General features: G+C 42.6%; 1 protein-coding gene across 11 annotated transcripts in view; it reads right to left on the reverse strand.

Annotated features, from left to right (window-relative positions):
- Positions 1–1,168: 1,168 nt before the first annotated feature.
- CD44 (CD44 molecule (IN blood group)) overlaps positions 1,169–14,163 on the reverse strand; it is an 88,993-nt gene continuing 75,998 nt past the window's right edge. For all 11 annotated transcript variants that reach the window (XM_020912261.2, XM_070473189.1, XM_070473190.1 and 8 more), the window contains 3 exons: positions 12,646–12,717; positions 10,569–10,647; positions 1,169–2,119 (listed from right to left, as the gene is read on the reverse strand). In XM_020912261.2, the coding sequence (XP_020767920.2) occupies positions 1,915–2,119; positions 10,569–10,647; positions 12,646–12,717 (356 nt within the window). In that variant the 3' untranslated portion in view covers positions 1,169–1,914. The remainder of the gene's footprint in view (positions 2,120–10,568; positions 10,648–12,645; positions 12,718–14,163) is intronic.

A 14,163-nucleotide genomic window follows, 5' to 3' on the forward strand; every position in this document is an offset into this window, starting at 1 on the left:
CTCTAGCTAGTGGGGGTACTTGGACAACAGCGGCAGTAACAACAGTGTGGCTTGAAAATAAAAAGAACACCAGGCAGCTGACTATGGAGCTGACTGAGGATGTCCACAGAAGAGAAAGGAAACTTTCTAAGAGCAGGATGGGGAGGGGGGTGTGAGGGTGGATGGGGAAGATTGAGTTCCAGAATGGGCAGAAAGCCGGCAACCCTCCTTTAAATACTGATACATTCTTCAGAATCCACTCTTGGTGTAAGCCCAGCCCTGATTCACATGGGACTTTTTTTTTTTTTTTCCTTCTCTTCCATCTCCTCCTCCATCTTCATATTTGGGCTGGGAAACATTGTCAGTTGTAATCAGTTTAGGCAACAAATTACTTTTATGGGGACCTAAGGAAGGAGGTCCCAGTTTATAGAACCCCTTATTTTTATAGATTCAATTTCTTCTATTACAAGAAGCCTTTGGAAGTTTTAGGACCAACAGAGCCTCCTGAACTTATATATAAAGACTGCTAAAGACTTGCCAAGCGGAGATAAAGCATTATTCTCTTATTTGGCCATATAACTGCTTATCTGGTGATGAGTCTAAGGTGGGAAGCCCTATAACCTTTAGAGGGATTCTCCAGCCACTTAAGTTAACCCTGAGTAGTAACTTCTTTGGATGGAGACCACTGGCTTGAAAAAATATAGACAAATACAGTCATAAAAATCCTCCGACAGGATCCACCTTTCCTACTTATGCCTGTCTGTGCTCCTTCATGTCTGTTGGCTTCTCCTTTTGTGACAGAAGGTCGGAAGGCACTTCCGTATTGTTTTTGGACAACACCATCAGGGTCTAGGACATGGAACATCACAAAGGGTCGGTCATGCACATGTAACATGACTTTTCACCATCTTTCAGGGGAAAGAATAGGCAGCCATCAACAGATAAAAGCAGCTGAAGCTCCTCCTCTCACAATTTTGGTTGTAGGACAGGCTAGAATGCCTTTGGAACCTCAGAAATAAAACAATACTGTCTCCCCTGGTCCTCTATGAGATTTGGGTGAGTGAGCCTGAGTGGGGGCTTTGTGGCTCTGAGATGAAGACTTGCAAGGAAGACCTCCTCGCCTCTTCCTCATGAGCTGTTGGACCCAGACTTTGCTGGTTAGGAAACTGAAAGATCACAGCACAAAGGGTTAAGGTGGAAGAAGTACAGGTGTTTATTATGAACCAGTATAAACCCTTTTATGCCTCTGACCAGGTAGGTAACAAAAAAAAAAAAAAAAAAAAGAAATCATTGATCAAAGGACCTCCCGGGTTTTTTCATATTTCAAAAACACAGATAAATAGCTTACTATAGATAAATAGCTTCACCATTTGGGTATTTCCCAGAAGCATCTGAAAATTTTCCAGGGAGTCTGTAGAAGGGGATGTGTAACCAGTACACCCCCATCCCCAACCCCACTAGAAAGAAATGCCCAGGGATTGGGCTGCTGGAAGGGCAGTATGGACCCATTCAAATTTCCTCCCAGGGGCCAATCCCTCTTAGCCCTGTAGGATGTCCTTAGCAGGTGGCTGTTCCCTGGCAGGTGGGGTGAAGGGGAAGGTTGAGGATCAGGAAGATGGACGTGTGGCTTTTGTTAGAAGCTGCCCATCACACACCTCAGGGAGGTGAGATGCTTCTCGGTGGGGACTAGAACAGTCCAATTCTTGCCATTTACTAACTGGGCCCTTATTTCAGAAAGCAATGCTGTTTTTATCAACTGGATCTGACTTTAAAAAATAAAACACAAAAAACTCCCAAAAAAGGAATAGAAAATTTTATGCTAAAAAAAAGATCCCCAATGAAACAATCAGTAGCACATTGCATCTGTGGTGTCCCAGCTCCCTGTAATGGTTGTGTCTCCAATGGTGGTTTATTTCCAAGGTCATAAAGTAGGCGTTACACCCCAATCTTCATATCCACATTCTGCAGGTTCCGTGTCTCGTCTGCCGTCATGAACTGGTCTGGAGTCTCTGACGACCCCTTGTTCACCAAATGCACCATCTCCTGAGACTTGCTAGCTTCTCCATTGAGTCCGCTAGGCTTTCTTTCCTCCATGGTTCCATTCCCATTGTTGATCACCAGCTTTTTCTTCTGCCCACATCTAAGAATTGAAAAAAAATTGTAAGAGAAATGGGTACAATGATTCTGTCATCACTGTCACAGTTAATGCCACCATCACTATGGTTTATGATAATCTGAGTATATTTCATCCTACTGACTTTTAACAATTGGCACTTTTCAAAGCAAAGTCCTTGAACCAGTAGCCAAAGCATCACTTGTAAACTTGTTAGAAATGCAAATTCTCAGGCCCACCTCAGACATCCTGAATTAGAAAACTCGAGGGGCGGAGACCAAGGTCTGGGATTTAGCAAACCCTCACAGGCTACCTGTGGTCACAGTGGTCACAGCTATGGAAGTCAGGGCTCATTGTATCCCCTATCACAGCTAAAGAAATCTTGGGCTTGGAAAATTCCATCACTTGTCCCAGGTTATTCAACGAGTACTAAGAGAATTGGGATTCAAACCCTGGTGTGTCTCACTCCCAAGTTCTAACTCTCCTTCCAGCATATCATGTAAGGGAAATGTTTGCCTCTGTTAAATTCTGGCTGTTTCTGCAGGCTTAGATAAACCATCAACGGGATGACTGTAAATCATTCTGATTTGTGTATTCAAGAAAGTCCCATTACTTCCTCTCCCAGTCAACACTATGTTGGTGTTGTCAGGGTTATTATTGCAAATACCAAGAAGAATGAGGCAACACTTTTCTAGAAGTATAGTGTTAGGGTTAGTTACTCAGTCATGTCCGACTCTGTACGACTCCATGAACTCTAACCCAACAGGCTCCTCTGTCCCTGGGATTCTCCAGGCAAGAATGCTGGAGTGGGTTGCCATTCCCTTCTCCAGGGGATCTTCCCAACCCAGGGATCGAACTCAGCATTGCAGTCAGATTCTTTACTATCTGAGCCACCAGGGAATATATAAGGCCACACTGATTTTTCCCTTATCCTTGGTTAATTGCCATGTAACCTTAGATATGGGAAGTTAAACTCCATAAGGCAAGTTGTTCACTATTTAAGATTTCTCAATAACATTACTCAAATGCAGGTCCTCTATAGCAGAACATGACCTTGATCCTGTTGCTGGGTCAGGACATTGCCTTACCCCCACCCCAGCCTGAAGCAATGCTTCCTCTTTCCTGTAACATGATCACTGCCACACATCAAGAAGTCAGATGCTGCTTAAACAAAAGCAAAAGTGCAAACCAAGAAGTCAGATGTTGCTTAAACAAAAGCAAAGGTGCAAATCCTCACAACTACAAGTGGAGTGGGAGTGAGGGGAAATGTGCATTTATTGGACACTTCGTGAATGTCAGGCACTTTACATGTAATTTCATGTAATCTTTACAATAATCTCACAAAGCAGTTGTTATCCCCATTATACAGCAATGGAAACTGAGGCTCAGGGAGGTTTAGTAACTAGCTTGAGGTCACACAGCCAGTAAGAGGGACAGAGTCAATATTCAAATGTAGGCTTTTATGACCAAAGTCCAGGGTCTGCCGCCCTTGCTTTATTCATGCTGCTAACCATCTGGAGATCTGGAACAAGTATGAAGTTGGAATTGTTCCCTTTGCCGCTGGATATCTGCAGTTGTAGAGACAAAGCTTCTATTATTCATGATCATGGGCCATTCCCTCTGAACTGCCAAGGCCATAAAGTTTAATCAGTTGTTTGGGGAAGTGGAAATTATACCTCCTGAATAGGAGGTTGATCCTGTATCCTCTGGCATGACTCTTGATGAGGGTAGGAGGAAGGACACTTGACCTCCGCTGGTCCGTAGGGCTGGGCATATGGATGCAATCCAGAGAAAAGAGCTGGTGCTTGGAAGGCCTGGTTTGAGGGCCTTACCACTGTGTGACCTCGGGCAACTCACTTAACTTCTCTGAGCCTCAGCTTTCTTACCTGTAACACCAGGCTGTTAAGAGTACCAGTGTCACAGGACTGTGGAAATCCCTTGAAACAGAGGCTGGCACTGGATACATGAGTTTACCTTCATTTCATCTGTTGCTCTTCTGAACAACGTAGAGTAAGGAAATTGAGGCCTGGGATAAGCACTTAGAACTGTATCCGAAACACAGTGAATGTTCAAGCAACACTTGCCGTACTTGTTAGCATAACCAGAGCCATGAACAATGTTTGGTTTGTTTCTTCTGGCTACCTCCACTCCCCTTGTTACATTTACGATGAAGATGTTGTAAAAGGCTAAAGGTGGGTGCTGCTTGTGTTTTTTTCAAATTACCAAAGGTTATCTCACTTGTTTTTGCTTTTACAGTTTTTTGTTTAAATGTAATTTTGCTGTAGTACAGTTGATTTACAACATTGTGTTAATTTCTGCTGTATAGCAAAGTGATTCAGTTATACATGTTCATAAGTACTAAGTCACTTCAGTCCTGTCTGACTCTTCGACCCCATGGACTCCTCGGTCTATGGAATTTTCCAGGCAAGAATACTGGAGTGGGTTGCCACGCCCTCCTCCAGGAAATCTTCCCGACCCAGAGACTGAACCTGCATCTCTTACGTCTACCTGCATTGGCAGGTGGATTCTTTACCACTAGCCCCACCTGGAAAACCCTCGGTTATACTCATACACCACCGTTACAGCAGAAAGTGAAGAACTAAAGAGCCTCTTGATGAAAGTGAAAAAGGAGAGTGAAAAAGTTGGCTTAAAGCTTAACATTCAGAAAACAAAGATCATGGCATCTGATCTATCGCTTCATGGCAAATAGATGCAGAACAGTGGCAGACTTTATTTTTTGGGGCTCCAAAATTACTGCAGATGGTGACTGCAGCCATGAAATTAAAAGATGCTTACTCCTTGGTAGAAAAGTTATGACCAACCTTGTGAAGTTGCTCAGTCAGTCGTGTCCGACTTTTTGTGACCCCAAGGACTGTAGGCGATCATGCTCCTCCGTCCATGGGATTTTCCAGGCAAGAGTACTGGAGTGGGTTGCCATTTCCTTCTCCAGAGGATCTTCCCAACCCAGGGAAGATGACCAACCTAGACAGCACATTAAAAAGCAGAGACATTACTTTGCCAACAAAGGTCCATCTAGTTAAGGCCATGGTTTTTTCAGTAGTCATGTATGGATGTGAGAGTTGGACTGTAATCAAAGCTGAGGGCCAAAGAATTGATGCTTTTGAACTGTGGTGTTGGAGAAGACTCTTGAGAGTCCCTTGGACTGCAAGGAGATCCAACCAGTCCATCCTAAAGGAAATCAGCCCTGAATATTCATTGGAAGGACTGATGCTGAAACTGAAACTCCAATACTTTGGCCACTTGATGCAAAGAACTGACTCATTTGAAAAGACCCTGATGCTGGGAAAGATTGAAGGTGGGAGAGAAGGGGACGAGATGGTTGGATGGCATCACCAACTCAGTGGACATGAGTTTGAGTAAACCCTGGGAGTTGGTGATGGACAGGGAGGCCTGGGGTGCTACAGTCCATGGCGTTGCAGAGTCGGACATGACTGAGCGAATGAACTGAACTGAACAGATATACACACATACATATATTCTTTTTCATGTTCTTTTCCATTACGGTTTATCACAGGATATTAAATATAGTTGCCTATGCTATAGAGTAGGATCTTGTTGTTTATCCATTTTATATATAATACGGGGTTGGCAAAAAAGTTCGTTTTTTTCCCATAACATCTTACAGAAAAACCTGAATGACCTTTTTGGTCAACCCAATAGTTTGCATCAGATGGTCTTTGGAGAAAAGGTATCTTATTAAAGTAATTTCCATTCATCCACCAAATGGGTAGTTGAGAAGTTGGATGAAACAGTGGAGGAAAGTGATTTATAATCATAAAATAAATGTTTGTGCAAGGGGGCGAGGTGGGGATTAACATTATTACCCTAAATGAAGCTGATTTTGAAAGTGGGTAACATTAGACCTGCAGGGCGGAGGAATGTTGTGCTTGGGTTTGGTCCTGCCCCCATTTCCCTCTGGATTTATGTGTCTCTGTTTTCTGTCTGAGTTTTTTCAGGAGGGCAGGGTGATGCTCATAAATAACTCAGCCCAATATTTGGTGCTCCGGGCAATTCATAAGTACTTTTAAAAACCAAGCTCTAATTTTTTTTATTTCTTATTAGTTACAGGAATTTAAAAAGAAACATTAGAGCTGAAGGGACTTCAGAGGTGATCCAGCCTATCTCTTTTCTGAGTCCAAGAAGTCAAGCATATCACCCAAAGCCACCCCGCTAGTTGTAACAGGAACTACATAGTATTTACAACTTAGACTTTCTGACTCTAAAGGTCAGAGATCTTTACTGAACCACATCTTGCCTGTATCTCCTTTCCCCTTCAACCTCAGGCATCAGCTGAGGATGCAAGTGACCTCACGATGAGGAAGCTGCCAGGCTGAAGCCTGGCCAGGAGTGGGTGGGCAGGCTGTGTGGGGTTTAGAAGCCAGGAAACATATTCTTTAGGGCATGGAGGAGTTTATCTCAAAAGTTAAGTGGTAAGGTAACTTAACAACTGGCCTTGGGACTTCCCTGGTAGTCCAGTGGTTGGGACTCTGAGCTTCCAAAGCAGGGGTTTCAGGTTCAATCCTTGGTTGGGGAGCTAAGATCCTACATGTTGTTGTTTAGTCATTCAGCCGTGTCCAACTCTTTGCGACCCTGTGGACTGTAGCCCCCCAGGCTCCTCTGTTCATGGGCTTTCCCAAGCAATAATACTGGAGTCAGTTGCCATTTCCAACTCCAGGGGATCTTCCCAACCCAGGAATCGAACCTGTGTTTTCAGCTTGGCAGGCAGATTCTTTACCACCAAGCCAACTGGGAAGCAAGATCCCACATGCCGTGGCCAAAAAATAAAAATAAATAAGTAATTCTATATGTAAACATGTGTATTGATATTAAGTTCATACTGATGTCGTCAGTTCTAATCCATTACCACAGGGATCATTCTGGCCTCCTCCCCTTCCTTAAAAACAATATCAATAGCAAAAAAAGAAAAAAAAAAAAACCAGAAAACAAGACTGATTATGTCTCATCTATCTGAGAGTCCTGAAAGACATTTAAGAGATCTATTTTGCAGTGTGTTGGAGCTTTGCCATTCCATCCAGTAGACACCAGCCATAGGATATAAACTAATTCAAATGAAATAAAATCAAAAATAGACTTCTTAAGTTGAACTAGCCACATTATGAGTGCTCAGCAGCCACAAGTGGTTAATGGTTGCATATGACCACAAGCGCGGAACACTTCTGTCAGCACAGAAAGCTCTCCCGGACAGCTCTGTTGTAGAGGGCAGAAGGAGTTTGGGTGAGCTGAGATTAGAGTGAACTAGGCTGGAGCTTAAAAGAAGGAAGTCATTTCTAAGTCATGGAGATTAACGGAGGGGACACCCCAGGCAGAGGGTACATGACTGCCCTCTGGGATGGAGAGGCAGGATGATTATTCCCATGACAGTGCAAGCGGGCAAAGGCCTCTTCTCCACAGTCGATGCAGAAACATTCCTTAATCATTGCTCTTCTGTGCAGCTTTCTCTCTCCTCTTCACACAAACCCGATAAATTCTTTAAGGAGAAAGGCGTCTAACTTCTCTTCAGTCTCATCCAATATCTACCAATCCAACTGACTCCTAAAAGAGCTGTTGGCTCTAACAGAGAGTGAATAAAGTTCTGATTTCCACTGAAAAGGTGCAATTCAAGGACTCTGGTTATAAACAGAACAGCAGGAAAGGTAATAATGTGGGCTATGACAGGGATGGGGAAGGCGAGAGAAATTACAGGACCCCTAAATCGGCATCTTTAAGACGATGAACTCATAGATCACTTCATGGAAGCCCATGTTTAATTCTCCAACCTCAACTTCAGTAGTTAATGATTTTCCACTTCTATCTTTTAATCGTAATTCACATAACAAGGCCTGGCCCAGAGTATGTTGGCAATAAACAATAGCTGACTCAAAGTGAACAGGCCAATACTGCCACAAAACTTCAAGATTCTTGCAGAGAAGGCATGGTACCCTTTTTGTTTTCATCTCTTCCTCCTCTGTAGTGCTGACAGTCACAGCTGCCCCTCAAAAGACATTTGCTGAATAAGTGAATACCTGGTATAGGCCTCTTATCTTCAAACAAACTTTCTTTGATGAAAATAGGATTCTGTATCCCTCTAGAATGTCACGCTCCAAGCAGAAAGGCCTCTGCCTTTTGAGAGGATGAGAAATGGGCTGGTGGCTTTAGAATCATAGTGTACATCCCAGGGCCTCTGTAGCCGTTAATCAGTCTTTAGCTCTGTGCAAATCTGTTTTCAATTATCAAATCAGGACATGGTTATTCAGAGCATCCGAGCAGCTACTTTCCCAGTGAGACGCTCACTCTACGGGATCCTGTGTGTCCCTGTTTGCCAGTTGCCAGGATGACCAGTGGTATTGGGAGGAAGGGGTGGGGAAACAAGGGGGCCTGCTTATGCTGCTGACATGATGGGAAGTGAAACTACTCGGGGGACAGCTGAGATGCTTCTCCGAGTTCTCCCCCACGTTGAGAGCATCTGAGGCCAATGTTTCTACTTGTGGGCTACTGTATATGTGAGCAGAAGTGGTACATTTTATGGCCTGGAATAAAAGGACTGATTTCCAACAATAGGAAATTCATATTTAATTGAGCAAAAGTCATCTATGAAAAAAACACAGAGGCCGAAGGAAAGTATAAAGGCTCTTTGTAAGGGCTCCCTAAGACATATTATTTAAATTCAACTAAAAAAAAATGTCTTTCCATTTAGTCATGGGAGATTTTTAGGAGGTCTTTCAGATTTCTTTTCCTGGTTTTTGTTCCTTATGAAATTGGCTAAATTTTTTTGTTTGTTTTACAGATAGCAGCACATCTACTTGACTTTAAAAGCACTTTCATTAACTTGTATGAATGTAAAATGACATTATTTGATTTCCTCCAAAAAGGAAAGATACTACATGAGCCATACATGGCAATGGAATTTAGCTGTTCCTTGGCTTTCCAAAAGACAACAAGAAAGATTCTAGAATTTTTCCCAGGTCTTTTCCCAAATGTAGGGGCATTTTCTGACCTGTTTGATGATCTAATGATACAATAAATGTGGCCCTACTTGGAAATAAGATTATTTTTGATTTATAAGAAGAAACCTCAAGGGACATTTACAAAAAGTTTGATGTTCCTCTGCATTTTCTTGGAAAAAAATTGTGCATCTTTAGAGGATCTTGACATTTAGAGCTATATTTCTGGAGTACTCCTGTGAAAGCTCATTTCCTCTGATGCTAGAATTACTGTTTTCCTTTGCTTCGTATTAAAGGTAGCATTATTTCTAGAGGCTGGTCACAGCTGAATCAGGTATATGCAGATATATCACTACAAAACAATAGGCCTTGGTTGAGGGAGGGAGAGAAGATGTCTGACGATATGAAAACAACCCACGTGCCAGTTCTAGAGAGGTGACTGTCTTGTTTCAGACTTTCCATGGAAAATTCTTCATTGTCTCCTATACCTCGGTCTTAGGGAACTCTTCCTAGGCCATAACCTGAATCCTTTTGATGACAGCTTTCAGAAAGCAGAAAACAGTGTCATTACAAAAAAATAAAATAAAATCACAAACCCAATGCCTGCTTTAGGTAAGGGTTCTAGGTTTCTAAGGACCTCAGACAGGCTAAAGGGCCAATCCCTGAATCTCTATACAGTATTATTGTTCACTGTGAAGACACTTGATAAATATTTGTTCAGTGAATCAAAGTGAACGTGTTAGCCGCTGAGTCCTGTCTGACTCTTTGTGACCAGATGGATTGTAACCCACCAGACTCCTCTATCCATGGGATTTTCCCAGCCAAAATATTGGAGTGAGTTGCCATGCCCTTCTCCAGGGGATCTTCCTGACCCAGGGACTGAACCCGGGTCTCCAGCATTACAGGCAGACTTCTTTACCATCTCAGCCACCAGGGAAGCCCAATGAATCAATGAATGAGTATACTATTTCATGTCTTCCTGGTGAGATATTGCACAACTTTCATCACATACCCCAAAATTAAGACCCACAAAAGACCCATTTAAAAGCAGATGTCCAAAGAATCACAGTCTCCCTTCTCTAAAGAATATACCAGGGCAGAGCTTCTTAAACTGTACTGTACACGTGAGTCCCTGGGGTCTTTATCAAAACACAGACTCTGATACAGGGGGTGGGGTAGGGCTTGAGATGTAGCATTTCTGACAAGCTTTCAGGGTGCAGAGGCTGCTGGTTGCAGGGGCTACACTCTGAGTAGCAAGGACATATTGCCTATGGCTTTGTTTTTTTTAATTGAAGTATAATTGACTCACAATATTCTATTAGTCTCACATATACAACATAGTAATTCAACATTTCTACAGATTATACTCCATATAAAGTTAATACAAAATATTGGCTATATTCCCTGTGTTGTGCAACATACCCTTGTAGCTTGTATTTTATACTTAGTAGTTTTACAGCCTAAGTTTAAATGATGCCCTTTCAAAGTTAAGGCCCTGAGGAGCATCGCCTTACCTTCTCCTACTGTTGACAGCGATGCAAACCGCGAGAATCAAAGCCAAGGCCAGGAGAGATGCCAAGATGATCAGCCATTCTGGTGGGAAGCCAAAGACACGCATGAGCTTGGGGAATGCACTTTATAAATTAACCTGGTCCAAACAAGAGCTACAGTCAGCTCTACACATGGAGCCAACCAAAGGTCTAGCCAATAGCCAGCTAATAGTGGAAGAACCATTTTGCTATAGGTCTTTGTCTAACAGGACTGTTTATCATACCCTATGACCAGTCAAGATTTCCAAGTTCTCCCAGGAGAAACACATTTCCAAAAAGCATAGAATGAACTGTAAAACCTGTAGATGCCTTTGGTGTGCTATCATTAAATAAATTAAAAGAATGTTCCTTACAAGTATCATTCCTTTTCTATATGAGAGCATTTGCATTAAATTTTATTAAGGAACAAAAATGGAGATCATATACTAGTGGGTGGCAGAAATGACATCCCTGTAGAGAGGTCAGGGGGGTCATTTGGCAAAATTTGTCAAAATCCTTCAAACTGTGCAGCCTTTGATCCATTTGTTATACTTCTAGGAATACAGGGCCTCAGACTTGGCTATAAAGATGTTTCTTACTGTGCTATTTATAATAGCAAAAGTTGGAAACCATCTACTATCCAACAATAAGGGACTGGTTAAATGAATTAGGGTCCATCATTGTATTGTGTACTAAGATACAGGGGAAGAGTACGTAATGACATTGGAAAGCTGTGACCACCCAGTCGGGAATGAGTTTACTAAACAATGTGTCAAATTACATGTTTGTATAGAAATCAGACAGAAAAATAACAGAAAGGATACACATGAAAATGGTTACCATGGTACTCTGGATGGTGAGGTAGATAACAAAGGAAATATATTTTTATCCTTTTGTTCAGCAGTATTTTTTAAAATGCCTCCAATAATTAGTGTATCACTTGTAAACCAATAAAATGTTACACACATGTTTTTAAAACCAAGCTGTAGTAGGATTAAAATATAACTTGACAATCTGAATAAATTCAATAGCAAAGTAGATTGTATATCAATGCAATGAACTGAAGCTGAAGGAACAAGAAAGATGGGAAGTCATTCACTGGCTATTCTTCTTTGAGAATCTTCATTTTCCTCTGATATCCTGCTCGGTACTGCCTCAGCCTGACCCTTCCCTGGCTAGATGAGTTTGGGAGGGAGGTTGAGTCAGGAGATGTGGAGGCTGACAGGAAGGTGTCATTTCTGTTCTTTCCCCATGGGTCTAGCCCTAAGATGCTCCACACTCACTCTCACTAGAGCTGGGAAAAATTCTGCTGCCTGATTATAGCAACCGCATCCCACCCACCCCCTTAGTCCACACCCCCGCCTCCACATGCTCTGCTCAGGTAAGCCGAGGCAAGGGGCCACGGGCCACACCACACTCTTCCCCAGGGAAACCTTCCTTCACTATAATCCCACTTTACAAATGTCCAGTTTGGAGCCTAAGTCAAAGAAAGAATTTGCCTCAAATGCCTTAAATCTTGATGCTCAAGGGAGCCAGGTGGTCCAGCCCTCTCACCATATTCTGAAACTTTCTTCTCTCTCCATCAGTAAAGATTGTCCCTAGAGAAAAAGAAGTCTGGAGACCAGAAGAAAATTTTCACTCCACCCAACACACATGACTCTTGTATTTCCCCATCGTCTGCAACGTGAGGAGAAAGTTACACATCCACCCTCAAACCCGGAAATATAGAGGGAACTGGCCTGAAGTTCCTATCCCCTGGGATAGGAAGATCACTCACTTGGGGAGGGAGCTTTAGTAACTAACAAGGCACTTCTTTGGGACAGACCAGGGACAGGTCCAAACATGACCTCAGCCAATCTATGGGACCAAAGAAGAAGGAAACGTTTCATTCTTCCTCAAGAGGCTGTGGTACTGCCATTCACCCTTTAGCTCACCAAGAGGAGCCATCAAGTTCAAGGGTAGACGTGTAGGAGAATGTGCTTTCCAACTGGTCTTTCTTCCCTCTGTGACATTCGGAGAGACCTGCTTTCAGCCTTTTTTTCCTTCACAGCTCAAAACTCACCTGGAATTTGAGGTTTCCGCACAGGACCTGAGGTTGTGTTTGCCCCATGGTCTTCACTCCCACTTGAGTGTCCTAAGGAGAAAAAACAACATCTCTCAACAAAGTCTAGAACATGTAACCAGGAGTTTCTCATAGAGAAACACAGAAGGCCAAACTCTACATGCTACATCACTGCAAAGCTATAGATCCAAGCCACAGACATCCATTATGTGTTGTGTGAAAGACACATCTCTCCAGAAAAGCTCAAGTTTGATGAAGGGTAAGGTTTAGAAATGTCATTTTTCATCAAGAGTATGAGAATTCTCAGCAGTAGTACTATGCAGTGTTCAGGATAGCCCTGGATTCAAGTCCTACCTCTGTCTCTCACCAGTAATATCTGCTGGGACAAGTCATCCCTTGCCAGGTCTGTTTTCTCACTCATAAGATGGGGGTAATAATAGAATCTGCTTCATCATCATTTTACAGAGGTTTAAAGACATGAATAAGAATGGTAATTGTGTGCAGTTAACTGTAATAGTGAAGAACCTTTGTTTCTATTACCAGCTAATCATTAAAGAAATCCTATCTATAAGCTTAAATTATGCATAGTGGCCCATCTCTGGGAACCCTGCCTTCCAGGGAATGAGCATTAAGTTAAAATATCTTGGTCTAGTTCATAGGAAGCATCCTGACAAGCCCCACCTGTGAATGACTGTAGGAAGGAAGACTAACAAGCCTGATGGAAACCAGGAAAAGTTTAATTTCACTTCTGTCCCTGTTAGTATAAAAGAAGCCTGAATTCTAACTCAAGCAAGATGGTTCTTTGGGACACCAGTCCACCATCTTTTCTGCTGGATTTTGGAATAAAGTCACTAATCTTTGCTCCAACTACTCATCTCTTTATTTACTGGCCTGTTGTACAGCAAGCAGTACAATCTTGCAGTCGGTAACATTACAATTCTCTATTTTTAATTTAAGACCTTGCTACCCTAGACCAGCAACATCACTGTGGGAGCTAGCTGGTAATACACAGCCTCAGGTTTCATCCCAAACCTCAGAATATTCATTTTAACAAGATCCTCAGGGGATTCAAATGCTTTGGGTAGTTCAAAGCAATCTAAAACTTATGTCCAACATCTTCAAGTCATAAACATTAAGAAAAAAAAAAAGGATTCAAGGTAGGGTGGGATGGGCAATGTCCCTTTCTCTTTGTGAAAAATCACCCTAAGGAGAGCGCCTGCTAATATGTCTATATTCCCAAAACACGCACTTCTGAGAAGACAACATTCTCTGCTGCTACAAAACCAAATAAGGAGACAAAGAATCAAAACTGGAAAGAAGCAGGAAGAATCACAAGAGAAAGAATTCAGAAGTCAGAACGGGAGGTTCATCACAATGAGGGAGGAATCATGTTTTAAATGAAACTTCAAAGGCATTTTGTGAAGAGACTCACCCAAATGAAAGCTTTGGGTGGGTGTGTGTGTGTGCGCGCGTGCGCGCTGTGGGGTGTGTGTGTGTGTGTTGTGCTTCCTGCACTGT

The sequence above is a fragment of the Odocoileus virginianus genome, chromosome 10, assembly GCF_023699985.2.
Source record: "Odocoileus virginianus isolate 20LAN1187 ecotype Illinois chromosome 10, Ovbor_1.2, whole genome shotgun sequence".
Classification (NCBI taxonomy): domain Eukaryota; kingdom Metazoa; phylum Chordata; class Mammalia; order Artiodactyla; family Cervidae; genus Odocoileus; species Odocoileus virginianus.